This window comes from Pristiophorus japonicus, chromosome 5 (genome assembly GCF_044704955.1).
Source record: "Pristiophorus japonicus isolate sPriJap1 chromosome 5, sPriJap1.hap1, whole genome shotgun sequence".
Taxonomy (NCBI): domain Eukaryota; kingdom Metazoa; phylum Chordata; class Chondrichthyes; family Pristiophoridae; genus Pristiophorus; species Pristiophorus japonicus.
In genome coordinates, this window is record NC_091981.1 from 161,648,154 (window position 1) to 161,664,568 (window position 16,415).

The 16,415-nt window shown below is 43.5% G+C and overlaps 1 protein-coding gene across 6 annotated transcripts in view; it reads left to right on the forward strand.

Annotated features, from left to right (window-relative positions):
- LOC139264489 (cytoplasmic dynein 1 intermediate chain 1) overlaps positions 1 to 16,415 on the forward strand; it is a 532,713-nt gene that overhangs the window by 90,730 nt on the left and 425,568 nt on the right. For all 6 annotated transcript variants that reach the window (XM_070881048.1, XM_070881047.1, XM_070881049.1 and 3 more), the window contains one exon: positions 7,360 to 7,477. In XM_070881048.1, the coding sequence (XP_070737149.1) occupies positions 7,360 to 7,477 (118 nt within the window). The remainder of the gene's footprint in view (positions 1 to 7,359; positions 7,478 to 16,415) is intronic.

Genomic DNA, 16,415 nt, shown 5'->3' on the forward strand with positions numbered 1-16,415 from the left:
CTTGGCTTCTGTGTGTTCCCGGCGAAAAGACTCTAGGTATTTGGCGCCTCAAGGCTGAACTGATCTTGGGCTTAGCTCCACTTCCATGCCCGCTCCCTATAACCCTTGACTCCCTTATCTTTCAAAAATCTGTATCTCCACCTTAAATATATTCAGTGACCCAGCCTCCACAGCTCTCTGGGGCAGAGAATTCTGTAGAATTAAGACCCTCAGAGAAGAAATTTCTCCTCATCTCAGTTCTAAATGGGCGACCCCTTATTCTTAAACTATGCCCCCTTGTTCTAGATTTCCCCCATGAGTGGAAACATCCTCTCTGCATCTCTTTGTTGAGCCCCCTCAGTACCTTTTATATGTTTCAATAAGATACCCTCTCATTCTTCTCAACTCCAATGAGTATAGGCCCAACCTACTCGAGCTTTCTTCATAAGTCAACCCCCTCATCTCAGGAATCAACTGAGTGAACCTTCTTGAACTGCCTCCAATGCAAGTATAATCCTTCCTTAAATAAGGAGACCAAAACTACATGCAGTACTCTAGGTGTGGCCTCACCAATACCCTGTACAATTTTAGCAGGACTTCTCTGCTTTTATACTCTATCCCTCGTGCAATAAAGGCCAACGTTCCATTTGCCTTCCTGATTATTTGCTGTACCTGCAACTAACTTTTTGTGTTTCATGCACGAGGACCCCCAGGTCCCTCTGTACTGCAGCATTTTGTAATTTCTCTCCATTTAAATAATAATTTGCTTTTTTATTTTTCCTGACAAGGTGGATAACCTCACACTTTCCCATATTGTACTCCATCTGACAAATGTTTGCCCACTCACTTAACCTGTCTATCTCCCTTTGCAGATTCTTTGTGTCCTCCTCGCAACTTGCTTTCCCACCCATCTTTGTTTCATCAGCAAACTTAGCTACGTTACACTCAGTCTCTTCATCCAAATCTTTAATATAGATTGTAAATAGTTGAGGCCCCAGCACTGATCCCTGTGGCACCCCACTAGTTACTGTTTGCCAACTGGAAAATGACCCATTTATCTCGACTCTGTTTTCTATTAGTTAGCCAATCTTCTATCCATGCTAATATATTACCCCCAACCCTGTGTTTTTATCTTGTGCAGTAACCTTTCATGTGGCACCTTATTGAATGCCTTCTGGAAATCCAAATACACCACATCCATGGGTCCCCCCTTATCCACCCTGCTCGTTACATCCTCAAAGAACTCCAGCAAATTTGTCAAACATGATTTCCCTTTCATAAAACCATGCTGACTTTGCTTGACTGTATTATGCTTTTCCAAATATCCTGCTACTGCTTCCTTAATAATGGACTATAGCATTTTCCCAACAACAGATGTTAGGCTAACTGGTCTATAGCTTCCTGCTTTCTGTCTGCCTCCTTTTTTAAATAGGGGCATGACATTTGCAGTTTTACAATCCGCTGGGACCTTTCTAGAATCCAAGGAACTTTGGTAGATTACAGCCAATGTATCCATTCTACAGCCACTTCTTTTAAGACCCTGGGATGCAAGCCATCAGGTTTAGGGGACTTGTTCAACTTTAGTCCTATTATTTTTCTTTAGTGATAGTGATTACATTAAGTTCCTCCCTCCCTATGGCCCCTTGATTATTCATTATTAGGATGTTTTTAGTGTCTTCTACTGTGAAGACCGATGCAAAATATTTGTTCAAAGTCTCTGCCATTTCCCTGTTCCCATTATTAATTCCCCAGTCTCATCCTCTAATGGACCAACATTTACTCTCTTCCTTTTTATGTACCTGTAGAAGCTTTTACTATCTATTTTTATATTCATTGCTAGTTTACTCTCATAACTATCTTCCTCTCTCTTACTTTTTTAGTCATCCTTTGCTGGTTTTAAAACATTTCCTCATCCTCTGTCCTCCCACTAATTTTATCCACTTTGTTTGCCATTGTTTTCAGTTTGATACCATCCTTTACTTCCTTAGTTAGCCACGGATGGTTATCCCTTCTCTTAGAGTCTTTCCTTCTCACCGGAATATATTTTTGTTGAAAGTTATGAAATATCTCCTTAAATGTCCGCCACTGCTTATCAACAGTCTTACACTTGAATCTATTTTCCCAGTCCACTTTAGCCAACTCTGTCTTCATACCTTTGTAATCGCCTTTATTTAAGATCAGGACACTGGTTTGAGATCCAACTTTCACACCCTCCAACTGAATTTGCAATACAACCATGCTATGATCACTCTTTCCTCGAGGATCTTTACTATGAGATAATTTATTAATTCTGTCTCATTACACAGTACCAAATCCAGGATGGCCTCCTCCCTGGTTGGTTCCGCAACGTACTGTTCAAGAAAACCATCCCGGATACACTCTATGAACTCTTCCTCAAGGCTACCTTGGCCAATTTGATTTGCCCAGTCAAGATGAAAATTAAAGTAGCCCATGCTTATTGCCGCACCTTCCTTACAAGCCTCCATTATCCCTTGATTTATACTGCTCCAGTGCTATGAGGTGCCTGCTGTACATAGTCTGTGTGTCTGAAGCATATAGGAGGGCAGGTATCACTACTGCTCTGTAGACCATGAGCTTGGTGCCGGGCTTGAGATCCTGGTCTTCGAACACACTTTTCATCAGGTGGCCGAAGACTGCACTGGCACACTGAAGGCGGTGTTGGACTTCGTCATCGATGTCAGTCCTTGCTGATAGTAGGCTCCCAAGGTATGGGAAGTGGTCCATATTGTCCAAGGTCTCATCATGGATCTTGATCTTCAGGGAGCAGTACTGTGTGGCGGGGGCAGGTTGGTAGAGAACTTTTGTCTTACTGATGTTTAATGTATGGCCCAGACTCTCATACGCTTCAGTGAAGATGTTAACGATGGTTTGGAGTTCGTTGAAAAATCCACGCACTTCGTGATTATTGGTTAGTTGCTGGATCTTCTGCGCTTTTTCCACCCACCACTGTTCTTTAGGCCACGAGTTTTTTGTTGGACCTCGGCCTTCAGTTGTCTGTAGATCTGCTTTCCTTCACTCGAGTTGTGCTGTTGTTTCCAATTCAAAAATGCCCTGCGTTTGCGGTTTGTTAGCTTCTGGATCTTGTCGTTATTGTCAAACCAGTTTTGATGTTTTCTGGTAAGAGTAACCAAGAGTCTCTTCGCAGGCTAATTATGGTGGACTTGAGGGCAGACCAGGCACTATGGACACTTTGCATCTCCGGTTCATGGAAGTAGTCAGGTTGGCTGTGAGGCGTTAGCAGAATAGGGCATTCTTAGCAGGGTCTTTGAGTGCTTCGGCGTTAATTTTTCTGCGGCAGCATTTCTTGTTTTGAGGAGACGTTGATGGAAATAACAGAGCGGATTAGGCGGTGGTCAGTCCAGCAGTTGTCAGCTCCTGTCATAACACAAGTGATGCGGACGTCCTTGCGGTCCCTCGCTCGAACGATGACGTCGTCTAGCAGATACCAGTGCCTGGAGCGAGGGTGTTGCCAGGGGGCCTTGTACTTGCCTTTTTGACGAAATAAGGTGTTAGTTATGCCAATACAATGTTCTAAGCATTTCGTCAGGAGGAGGATACCATTGAAGTTGGTTTTCCCTACCCCTTCCCTGCCAATCACGCTCTCCAAAAGGTTTATGTCCTTTCCACCTCTGGCACTAAAGTCGCCATTGAGAATCAGCTTGTCGCCTGTTGGGACGCGGGACGGGGACTGTTCAAGGCTGCAGTAGAATTCCTCTTTTGCCTTGTCCATAGCTTCCAGGGTTGGGGCGTACTCTCTCATGACCATAGTGCACTCGTTCTGGGTTAGAGTGAGCCGAAGGGTCATGAGATGTTCGCTTATCCTATTGAGGGAATCTCCAAGATGCCAAACTAGCTAATTTTTGATGGTGAAGCCCACCCCATGGAGACGGCGTTCGTCTTCTGGTTTGACTTTCCAGAAGAAGGTGTAACCACCACCTTGTTCCTTGAGCTGACCTTCCCCTGCCCGCCGAGTCTTGCTTAGGGCGGCGATGTCTATGTCGAAACGTCTGAGTTCCCGGGCAACGATAGCGGAATGACGTTCCAGTCTATCGCTGTTGGGTTGTCCATGAAGGTCCTGATGTTCCAGGTCCCGAACTTCATATTAAAGGGTGGAAAATGCCTGTGTGTGAATTATTTTAACGTGGGGTGGCCATTGCACACCAGTTACCACATGAACTTGACCGAGCAAGATCTTGGTCCAAGGGCAAGGGGTTCAAAGACGATTGGAGATCAGGCTCTGCGGCATGGGACGCACACGCACATTTTGATAATTAGGTTTGTACCAGTATTACTTTCCCTTATGCTCAAACTATATAGGAATGTTTCAACTTTTAATTTGAAGTGTAAGTCAAAAGTAATCTGGTAACCAATGTCAAAAAGCTAAGTAAATGTGGAAGATACAGAAGAGCCATCCTGAATGAAACGACTGCAGGAGACTTAGAAAATCCAGTATGGGTGTCTTTTTGGCTTCATCCTAAAATTACTGGATTTGACAAAAAAAAGAGCTGGTCCAGCTAAGTGCCGAAGATGGGTTTGCTTTCTCTCTCAACGCAGGGTCAACTTGAAAGACTAGGAAAGATGAGCCCTTCTAACCAATAATACATTTTGTCCACATGACTAATTCTAGGATATATAGTTCAGTATTTGCAAATCTGCATCTTTTGTAATTTATATCCTTTTTGATAAAATTAAAATCTAACTTATGTCTGCTGGAAGTTTGTTAAAATTTGTTGTTGATTGGCAGTGTGCATTCTATCACAAAATTGCCAATAAACCAATCAAATGTTTATGATGATCCTGATAACCAAGATGCTATCTTCGCACACATACAGTTGTGAATTTAAGTCTTGGCTCTGGAACGCATCAACCATGGGAGCAATTTTAACCTAACCCATCTGGTGGGAAACTGACAGGATTGGGTGCAATGCTGGTTTTACATCCTGCCTGATGTTACACTCCACGACTTCAATGGATAGTAATATTGGGCAAGGTGTTAAACCGGCGCTCCACCCGATCAGGTAGGTTTCCATCCTGGAGAGTTAGATTAAAATTACCTCCCCCCACCCCTCCCCCCACACCCCCCAGGTACTTGCTGTACCTGCATACTAACTTTTTGTGTTTCATGCACAAGGACCCCCAGGTCCCTCTGCACTGCAGCATTTTGTAATTTTTCACCATTTAAATAATTTGCTTTTTTATTTTTTCTGCCAAAGTGGATAACCTCACACTTTCCCACATTGTACGCCATCTGCCAAATTTTTGCCCACTCCCTTAGCCTGTCTATATTCCTTTGCAGATTTTGAGTGTCCTCACAACTTGCTTTCCCACCCATCTTTGTATCAACAAACTTGGCTACGTTATCTGTGGTCCCTTCATCCAAATCCTTAATACAGATTGTAAATAGTTGAGGCCCTAGCATCGATCGCTGTGGCACCCCACTAGTTACTGTTTGCCAACTGTTAAATGACCCATTTATCCCGATTCTCTGTTCTGCTAGTTAGCCAATCCTCAATCTATGCTAATATATTGTCCCTGATCCCGTGAACTTTTATCGTGCCACCTTTTATGTGGCACCTTATCGAATGCCTTCTGAAAATCCAAATACACCACATCCACTGGTTCCCCCTTATCCACCCTGCTCATTACATCCTCAAAGAACTCCAGCAAATTTGTTAAATGTGATTTCCCTTTCATAAAACCATGCTGACTGCTTGATTGAATTATGCTTTTCCAAATGTCCTGGTACTGCTTCCTTAGTAATGGATTCTAGCAATTTTCCAATGACAGATGTTAGGCTAACTGGTCTATAGTTTCTTGCTTTCTGTCAGCCTCCTTTTTTAAATAGGGGCGTTACATTTGAGATTTTCCAATCTGCTGCGACCTCTCCAGAATCCAGGGAATTTTTGTAGATTACAACCAATGCATCTACGATCTCTGCAGCCACTTCTTTTAAGACTCTAGGATGTAAGCCATCAAGTCCAGGGGACTTATCCATCTTTTGTCCCATTATTTTACTGAGTACTACTTCTTTAATGATGGTGATTGTTTTAAGTTCCTCCCTCCCTATAGCTCCTTGATTATTCATTATTAGGATGTTTTTAGTGTCTTCTACTGTGAATTTGTTCAAAGTCTCTGCCATTTCCTGTTCCCCATTATTAATTCCCCAATCTCATCCTTTAAGGGACCAACATTTACTTTAGCCACTCTCTTCCTTTTTATATACCTGTAGAAACTCTTACCATCTGTTTTTATATTTCTTGCTACTTTACTTTCACGATCTATCTTCCCTCTCATTATTTTTTTAGTTCTTTGCTGGTTTTTAAAAGCTTCCCAATCCTCTTGCTTTCCACTTATCATGGCCAGTTTGTATGCCAGTGCTTTCAATTTGATACCATCCTTTATTTCCTTAGTTAGCCACGGATGGTTATCCCTTCTCTTAAAGTCTTTCCTTCTCATTGGAATATATATTTGTTGAGAGTTATGAAATATCTCCTTAAATGTCTGCCGTTGCTCATCAACCATCTTGCATGTTAATCTATTTTCCCAGTCCACTTTAGCCAACTCTGCCTTCATATCTTTGCAGTCTCCTTTATTTAAGCTTGGGACATTGATTTGAGATCCAACTTTCTCACCCTCCAACTGAATTTGCCAACTGAATCAACCATGCAATGATCACTCTTTCCTAGAGGATCCTTTACTATGAGATCATTTATTAATCTTGCCTCATTACACAGTACCAGACCTAAGATAGCCTGCTCCCTGGTTGGTTCTGCAATGTACTGTTCAAGGAAACTATCCCGGATACACTCTATGAACTCTTCCTGAAGGCTACCCTGGCCAATTTGCTTTGTCCAATCAATATGAAGGTTAAAATCGCCCATGATTATTGCTGTTCCTTTTTTACAAGCTTCCATTATTTCTTGATTTATACTCCATCCAACAGTGTAGCTACTGTTAGGGGGCCTATAGACTAAGCCCACCAATAACTTTTTCCCATTATTCCTTATTTCCACCCAAACTGATTCTGCATCTTGATCTTCTGAGCCAATATAATTTCTCACTACTGCACTGATCTCATCCTTGATCAACAAAGCTACCCACCTCCTTTTCCTTTCTGCCTGTCCTTCCGAATTGTCAAATACCCCATAATATTTAGTTCCCAGGCTTGGTCACCTTGCAACCACATCTCTGTAATGGCTATCAGATCATACCCATTTATATCTATTTGTGCCGTCAATTCATCCAATTTGTTACGAATGTTGCGTGCATGTGGTTTGATAAGGTGTGGTTTGATTTAGTGCACATAAAGCCTAAAAGATGCTACATCTTTAATGCTTGCCTTTAACTTGGATCTTTCAGGTATACCAAAATGTCAGAGAAAAGTGATTTAAAAGCAGAACTGGAGCGTAAAAAGCAACGACTGGCTCAGATACGAGAAGAGAAAAAAAGGAAAGAGGAAGAAAGGAAAAAGAAAGAGGTCAGTCAATGTGGAAAAAGGTTTAATGGAGAATGTTTCAAACAAGCAATGAAATAGGAAATGTAATTGATTTAAACCCATTCATGGGGATCACTTAATTTAAATCGTACTTAGCACAATGGTCCAACTAATTGTATTAGTATCTTGCAAGTAGTGTAGGAGTTTATCCGACTTTCCCCATGGTAAAACAAGGACTATGTTGTTAAGAAATGTGGAAAACTGCCCAGGTATGTCCTGTACACAAAAAGCAGAACAAATCCAATCCGGCCAATTAACGCCCCATCAGTCTACTCTCAACCATCAGGAAAGTAATAGAAGGTGTCGTCGACTGTGCTATCAAGCGGTACTTAGCCACCAAAAACCTGCTCACCGATGCTCAGTTTGGGTTCCGTGAGAACTACTTGGCTCCAGACCTCAATACAGCATTGGTCCAAACATGGACAAAAGAGCTAAATTCCAGAGATGAGGTGATAATGACTGCCCTTGACATCCATCCAGCATTTTGACAGTGTGGCATCAAAGAGCCCTAGTAAAACTGAAGTCAGTGGGAATCGGGGTGGGCGGGCAGAGGGGGGGAACTCGCCACTGGCTGGAGTCACACTTGGCACAAAGGAAGATGGCTGTGATTGTTAGTGGTCAATTATCTCAGCTGCAGGAATTCCTCATGGCAGTGTCCGAGGCCCAACCATCTTCAGCTGCTTCATCAATGACCTTCCCTCCATCATAAGGTCAGAAGTGTGGATGTTCGCTGATGACTTCAGTGTTCAGTTCCATTTGCAACTTCTCAGATAATGAAGCAGTCCATGCCTGCATGCAGCAAGACTTGGATCATATTCAAGCTTGGGCTGATAAGTGGCAAGTAACATTCGCTCCACACAAATGCCAGGCAATGACTATCTCCAACAAGTGAGAGTCTAACCACCGCCCCTTGACATTCAACGTCATTGCCATCACCGAATCACCCATCATCAGCAATTTGGGGATCACTATTGACCAGAAACTTAACTGGACCAGCCACATAAATACTGTGGCAACAAGAGCAGGTCAGAGGCTGGATAATCTGTGGCAAGTGTCTCATTTCCTCACTCCCCAAAGCCTTTCCACTATCTACAAGACACAAGGGCAGCAGGCGCATGGTAACACCAGCACCCAGAGGTTCCCCTCCAAGTCACACACCATCCTGACTTGGCAATATATTGTCGTTCCTTCACTGTTGCTGGGTCAAAACCCTGGAACTCACTCCCTAACAGAATTGGGGGAGTACTTTCACCACATGGACAGCAGGGTTGAAGAAGGCTGCTCATCACCACTTTCTCAAGGGTAATTATAAGATGGGCAATAAACACTGGCTTTGCCAGTGACGCCCAGGAACAAATAAAATAAATAAATTCAACCTGCACACATTGGTCCCGAAATTGGAACCTTCAGCGGTGACTGTTAATGCCAGTTTTGAAGAAAAAATGGTGGCCGGCTTGCTTCTGCCCACTTCCAGTGAGGAACCCGGCGGCCGCCATATTGGACAGATCGGCGACGCTGCCATTGTTTGCATTCGCCTCATTTTAATGATCATGGGCATGCAGCGCTAAATTGACAAGCTGAGTGATTTTGAACGGCGCTGCTTTTACTGCCATCACCAAAGCATGACCATGCATATAGCCGTTGCCAGTGCATAGTGCCGGGAGAAAGCGACGGAGATCTAGTTCTCCGCCAAAGTCGTCAAAAGCTATGCAGAGTATGTCCAGTCCAGTGAGATGGCCCATTGCCATTGCTGCAGATATACATCAGCAGATTGAATGCCTGTTCTATACATGTTAGATGCCAGCACTGAACTGGAGCAGTTCAGTGAGTTCTGGCACATAATGTATACAGAACAGCATACGGTTACACATAGTCTTGTACTGCATCTAAAGTTGTATAACACAAGACGCATACTTCTGCACCAGATTTTCAAATCTTACTAATAAATGCTTAAAATTGTGTCCGTAAACTGAAAATGAAATGATATTTGGGCATTGTAAATGTTTACTGTTAATTGTTACAAATGTCTGTATTGCATATGCATCCAGTTCCTCTGAAGTAACGTGTGCTGATTACATTTTCAATAAAAGGATACCAAATTACTAAAAAAATTATTAAGAAAGGGAAGATAGACTATGAAAGTAAACTAGCACCAAATATAAAAACCGATAGCAAGAATTTCTATAAGTATATAAGAAAAGAGTGGCTAGAATAAATGTTGGTCCCTTAGAGGACGTGACCAGGGAAAGTAATGGGGAACTCTGAACAAATACTTTGTATCAGTCTTTACGGTAGAGGACACTAACAATATTCCAACAGTGGACAGTCAAGGGGCTATGGGGGGGAGGAACTTAACACAATCACAATCACTAAGGAGGTGATATTCAGTAAGATAATGGGACTAAAGGTGGATAAATCCCCTGGACCTGATGGCTTGTATCCTAGGGTCTTAAGAGAAGTAGCAGCAGGAATAGTGGATGCATTGGTTGTAATTTACCAAAATTCCCTGGATTCTGGGGAAGTCCTAGCAGATTGGAAAACTGCAAATGTAACACCCCTATTTTAAAAAAAGGAGGCAGACAAAAAGCAGGAAACTATTGACCAGTTAGCCTAACATCGGTGGTTGGGAAGATGTTGGAGTCCATTATTAAAGAAGCAGTAGCAAGACATTTGGAGAAGCAAAATTCGGTCAGGCAGAGTCAGCATGAATTTATGAAGAGGAAGTCATGTTTGACAAATTTGCTAGCATTCTTTGAGGATGTAATGAACAGGGTGGATAAAGGGGATCCAGTGGATGTGGTGTATTTGCATTTCCAAAAGGCATTTGACAAGGTGCCACGTAAAAGGTTACTGCACAAGATAAAAGTTCACGGGGTTGGGGGTAATATATTAGCATGGATAGAGGATTGGCTAACTAACAGAAAACAGAGAGTTGGGATAAATTATTCATTCTCGGGTTGGCAATCCATAACCAGTCGGGTGCCGCAGGGATCAATGCTGGGACCCCAACTATTTACAATCTATATTAACGACTTGGAGGAAGGAACGGAGTGTAACATAGCCAAGTTTGCTGATGATACAAAGATGGGAGGAAAAGCAATGTGTGAGGAGGACACACAAAATCTGCAAAAGGACATAGACAGGCTAAGTGAGTGAGCGAAAATTTGGCAGATGGAGTATAATGTTAGAAAGTGTGAGGTCATGCACTTTGGCAGAAAAAAATCAAAGAGCAAGTTATTATTTAAATGGAGAAAGATTGCAAAGTGCTGCAGTACATCAGGACCTGGGGGTACTTGTGTATGAAACACAAAGGTTAGTATGCAGGTACAGCAAGTGATCAGGAAGGCCAATGGAATCTTGGCCTTTATTGCAAAGGGGATGGAATATAAAAGTAGGGAAGTATTGCTACAGTTGTACAGGGTATTGGTGAGGCCACACCTGGAATACTGCGTGCAGTTTTGGTTTCCATATTTACAAAAGGATATACTTGCCCTGGGGGCAGTTCAGAGAAGGTTCACAAGGTTGGTTCAGGGGATGAGGGGGTTGACTTATGAGACAGGTTGAGTAGGTTGGGCCGCTACTCATTGGAATTCAGAAGAATGAGAGGTGATCTTATCAAAACTTATAAGATTATGAGGGTGCTTGACAAGGTGGATGCAGAGAGGATGTTTCCACTGATAGGAGAGACTAGAATTAGGGACATAATCTTAGAATAAGGGGCTGCCCATTTAAAACTGAGATGAGGAGAAATTTCTTCGCTCAGAGGGTTGTAGATCTGTGGAATTTGCTGCCTTAGAGAGCTGCGGAAGCTGGGACATTGAATAAATTTAAGACGGAAATAGACAGTTTCTTAAATGATAAGAGGTTATGGGGAATGGGCAGGGAAGTGGACCTGAGTCCATCATCGGATCAGCCATGATTATATTAAATGGCGGAGCAGGTTCGAGGGGCCATATGGCCTACTCCTGCTCCTATTTCTTATGTTGTTTTTCTTGTTTCTGAAGGAATTTGTGCATCTGCATTTACTCATATTGGTATTCATGTGTTCAGGGTATCCAGTAAACTTTTCACATCTCTTGGTCTATTCAGGGAGGAATCATGGATCACCTATGCTGGCTCTGGCATACAGTATTGCAAACAAATCTTCTAATTCCAATACATTATTGTAGTAACCTGGGGTAAAGAGTTTTTGTCATAGCGCCCTCTATTGGCGATACTCAGAAAAGCGTGTTGCTGGGTAGTTCTGAGTCATGTGATGGCATCCATCTTGTCTGGCAGTATTTGATTAAACCCACGAGTTATTTCCCCTAATTCAGTTGTATCCAGTGTATTTCGTAAGATATAACAATTGGCGATGAGAGGATCGGATCTTGCTAAACAGGAAAAACATCCACCAGTAATCCAGGATGAATACTTTCGGGAACATCGGTGAGTTTCGACCCGAAAAGGAAGCATGTGGCCTTTGTATGCGGAACGGTTGAAGCAGTTTTTTGAGGCGAATGATGTGCAGACAACCAGTAAGCTATTCTGCCAAGTGTTTGTGGAGCTGGCACATGCAGACTAATATCGAGTAGCACCAGCTAAACCGAGGAATAAGACGATTGATGAACTATTCAAGCTCACTCAGGATCACTTCAACCCACGGCTCTCAATTGTGGAGAGATACAAGTTTAATTCTCGGCAACAGGGAGAGTCAACCGCAGATTTTGTTGCTAAATTACGCCGCATTGCACAACACTGATTATGGGGACACACTGAATGAGATGTCGTGTGATTGCTTAGTATGTGGCTTTAATGATGACCGTGTACAGCGGAGACTGTTGTCTTCACTGGCATTCAAGAAAGCATGGGAGAACAAACTCCGGTCAGCCCTGAAAAAGTTAGTCTGTGGACCTGACTGGATCCAGTACTGTCACAATTCTAATGAATGGTTGGCCACAGGAATATAAGGATACGGCAATGAAGCCTTATCTGTCGCAAATATGAATTGAGCGTTCAAGATGGTATTATGAGGGTCACGAGTGGTTATCCCTCCACAAGGTAGACAGCGTATCGTTGAGGAATTACACGAATCATACCCGGGAATCTTGTGTATGAAGTCATTGGGTCGCAGTTAAATATGGTGGCCCAGTATGGACAAGGCTCTGGAGAACAAAGTTAAGCAATGTGCTGCTTGTCACTCCTGGGAGTGGCCCCCTCAGCCATGGTCGCGCCTTCACCTACGCAGGTCCATTTATGGAACGAATTTTTCTGGTTATCATGGACGCGCATAGCAAAAGGCTTGATATTCGCGCTATGCGCAACACAACATCACAAGCTACAGTGGAAAAGCTTCATCAGACTTTCGAGACACATGGATTGCCGGAGATCATTGTCACTGATAATGGCAGTAATTTTACCAATGCAGAGTTCGGGGAGTTCATGAGAATGAATGGCATTAAGAACATCAGATCGGCGCCATTCCACCCGTCATCTAATGGTTTGGCAGAAAGAGTGGTTCATTCATTCAAAGCTGGAATGAAATGCACGAATTGAGGTACAGTTGAACCAAAGTTATCACGATTCTTGATGACATAGCGTATCACACCGCATTCCACGACTGGATTGTCACCAGCTCAAATGTTGATGAATCGGCAACCATGGACGCAACTTGCCTTAGTCCGTCCAGATGTCAAACGTCGCATTAATAACGAACAGCTTGCACAGAAGGGGAACCATGATAAACATCTCAAACCTCGCTCATTCAGTGTCAATGACACCATCTGTGCAAAACTTCACGCATGGACCAAGATGTCTTGCAGATCATGCCACAGCGTTAATTGGTCATCTCATGTACAACATCCAAACTGGGCACATCATGTCGATCATATCCGTTACTGACATGTTTCCTTCCCATCCATTATGGATCCAGTTTTCCCCACTTTATCACCAGAGAGGGAGGAGATGGTTGGTGAACAATTACAGTGCAAGTTGATACTACTCCAGATGCTGTACAACAACCATTGATGGAAGAACAGTGCCCAAAGCCATTCGAGCAGACTAGCTCACCGAACAATAAACCAGAAACTGAACCTCGCAGATCAATGCGCATTCGCACCAAACCAGATCGCTACGGTTCCCCAGATCTGTGACTCTTAAGCAAAGTTTTGTGTTGACACTTAAATATAATTACAAGTACCCTATAAACACTCTCTGGACAATAATATGCAAATACTCAACAATTGGCCATTTAACGGTGTTAGTGTCCTAAAAGGGTAGGACTTGTAGTAAACTGGAGTTACGAGTTTTTGTCATAGTGCTCTCTATTGGCGATACTCTGAAAAGCTTGTTGCTGGGTAATTCGGGAGAGTTCTGAGTCTTGTGATGGCATCCATCTTGTCTGGTAGTATTTGATTAAACCCACGAGTAATTCCCCCTAACTTGGTTGTATTGAATGTATTTTGTAAGATATATAAACAACATACAAACTGTTGTGTTCCGAATACAGATGAGACTGCACACAGGGAGGTTAAAGTAACAGTGACCTCAGTCTTTATTAAGACACTCCAGGCCTTGGGGGCCGGCTTATATACAGTGCTCCCAAGGGTTGCTGGGATCCCTTGGGACTTCAGGGGATGCACTCCCTGGTGGCGGAACATGGGAGTGCATGCTTTACAGATATGCAACATCACTCCGCCACCCCCCCTCCCGCCCCCCAATGTCAAAGTGAAAACTATTTACAAGGTGAGTCAGTTGGGAGCCTTTCTTTCCCTGGTGGACCGCCTCGGTACAAATGTCTGTTCAGTGTCGCAATCTCGACTCTCAATATAAGACTCTTAACACAATCAGCTCCGGTAGATGTTCCTTTAATAAGTTTTACTTGCAGCAAGGAAGAGTCTCACTCAGTCAAAGGCTAAGCGGAGACTCCCAATATGGCACAGATTCACAATGTATTTATACAGTAGAACAAACAAGTTATGGTTCCATCCTGTGTATTGGTTCTGCCTTTGCAGTCAACGAAAACAGATAAAGAGTTCTTCAATCAGTTAACGATTACCACATCCTTGTCTTTACATTTTTTTTTCAAATGTCTCCTTTGTCAGTGTTTTGGGTGGGCTAATCAGCAATAACTCGATTAGGGTGTGATAATGTGCTATTACCGGTTTTGCATTGTTTTAGGATTGTCCAGTTTCCTGGACAACTATTTGGGCCCATGATTTCCATAGTGGTTGATTGGGTAATTGGCTTCTTGTATATTATGGATGAGTTCTGTACAAGAGATACAGGCTGGTAATTTGATTATCTCTTAGGGGGTGAATTGGTGCTGCATCATTACAACCTTTATCTAGCCCTTCTAAGGTCTGGCATAGCGACAGACGATTGATAATACAGGGGAGCACAATGGGTGGTACTTATCTCAGCAGGACAGTCTTAATGTTGTCTGGTGGCTATTAATCAGCTATCAGCAGTTTCAGTTAAGGTTAGCATATTTATGCAAACAGACTGTTGCAGAAGCTTCTGGCAGGATCGGGACTCCATTTTGTTTCATTGCAAAAAGGGTACAAAAATACAGTGTGATGCAACTTTAAAAATACATTTCCACATTTGGTGTGTTGACTGTGCCCTTGCTGGGCTGGCGTGTTGTTGGCCCTGCAGGGCTGCTGGGTGAGCCTGGCCTTGCTGGGCTGTTGGGCGTGATGGGTTCGATTTCCTGGTCCGGCGTGGTGTCATTGGTCCTTTGGGTGTTGTGGGCTCTCAAAAGGTGGTGTCTGCTGTGGGTTGTTCAGGGCAGTCTGTGAACCACAGCCTCGTTTGGTCCAGGTGCTTTCTGCAAATTTGTCCATTGTCTAGTTTGACTACAAACACCCCACTTCCTTCTTTAGCTATCACCGTGCCCGCGATCCACGGGCCATGTCCATAGTTTAGCACATACACAGGGTCATTCAGATCAATTTCCCGTGACACAGTGGCACAACTATCGTTTACATTTTGTTGCTGCTGCCTGCTCTCTACCTGATCATGCAGGTTGGGGTGAACCGGCGAGAGTCTGGTTTTAAGTGTCCTTTTCATGAGTAGCTCAGCTGGGGGCACCCCTGTGAGTGAGTGGGGTCTCGTGCGGTAGCTGAGCAGTACTCTGGACAGGCGGGCTTGGAGTGAGCCTTCTGTGACTCATTTAAGGCTGTTTGATTGTTTGTACTGCCCGCTCTGCCTGCCCATTGGAGGCTGGTTTAAACGGGGCCGAAGTGACATGTTTGATCCAATTGCGGATCATAAATTCTTCAAAGTCGGCACTGGTGAAACATGGCCCGTTGTCACTGACCAGTATGTCAGCAGGCCGTGGGTGGCAAACATAGAAACATAGAAAATAAGTGCAGGAGTAGGCCATTCGGCTCTTCGAGTCTGCACCGACATTCAATAAGATCATGTCTGATCATTTCCTCAGTACCCCATTCCTACTTTCTCTCCATACCCCTTGATCCCCTTAGCCGTAAGTGCCATATCTAACTCTTGAATATATCCAATGAACTGGCATCAACAACTCTCTGCGGCAGGGAATTCCATAGGTTAACAACTCTGAGTGAAGAAGTTTCTTCTCATCTCAGTCCTAAATAGTCTATCCCTTATCCTAAGACTATGTCCCCTGGTTCTGGACTTCCCCAACATCGGGAACATTCTTCCCGCATCTAACCTGTTCAGTCCCGTCAGAATCTTATACGTTTCTATGAGATCTCCTCTCATCCTTCGAAACTCCAGTGAATAAAGGCCCAGTTGATCCAGTCTCTCCTCATATGACAGTCCAGCCATCCCTGGAATCAGTCTGGTGAACCTTCGCTGCACTCCCTTAATAGCAAGAACGTCCTTCCTCCGATTAGGAGACCAAAACTGCACACAATATTCCAGGTGAGGCCTCACAAAGGCCCTGTACAACTGCAGTAAGACC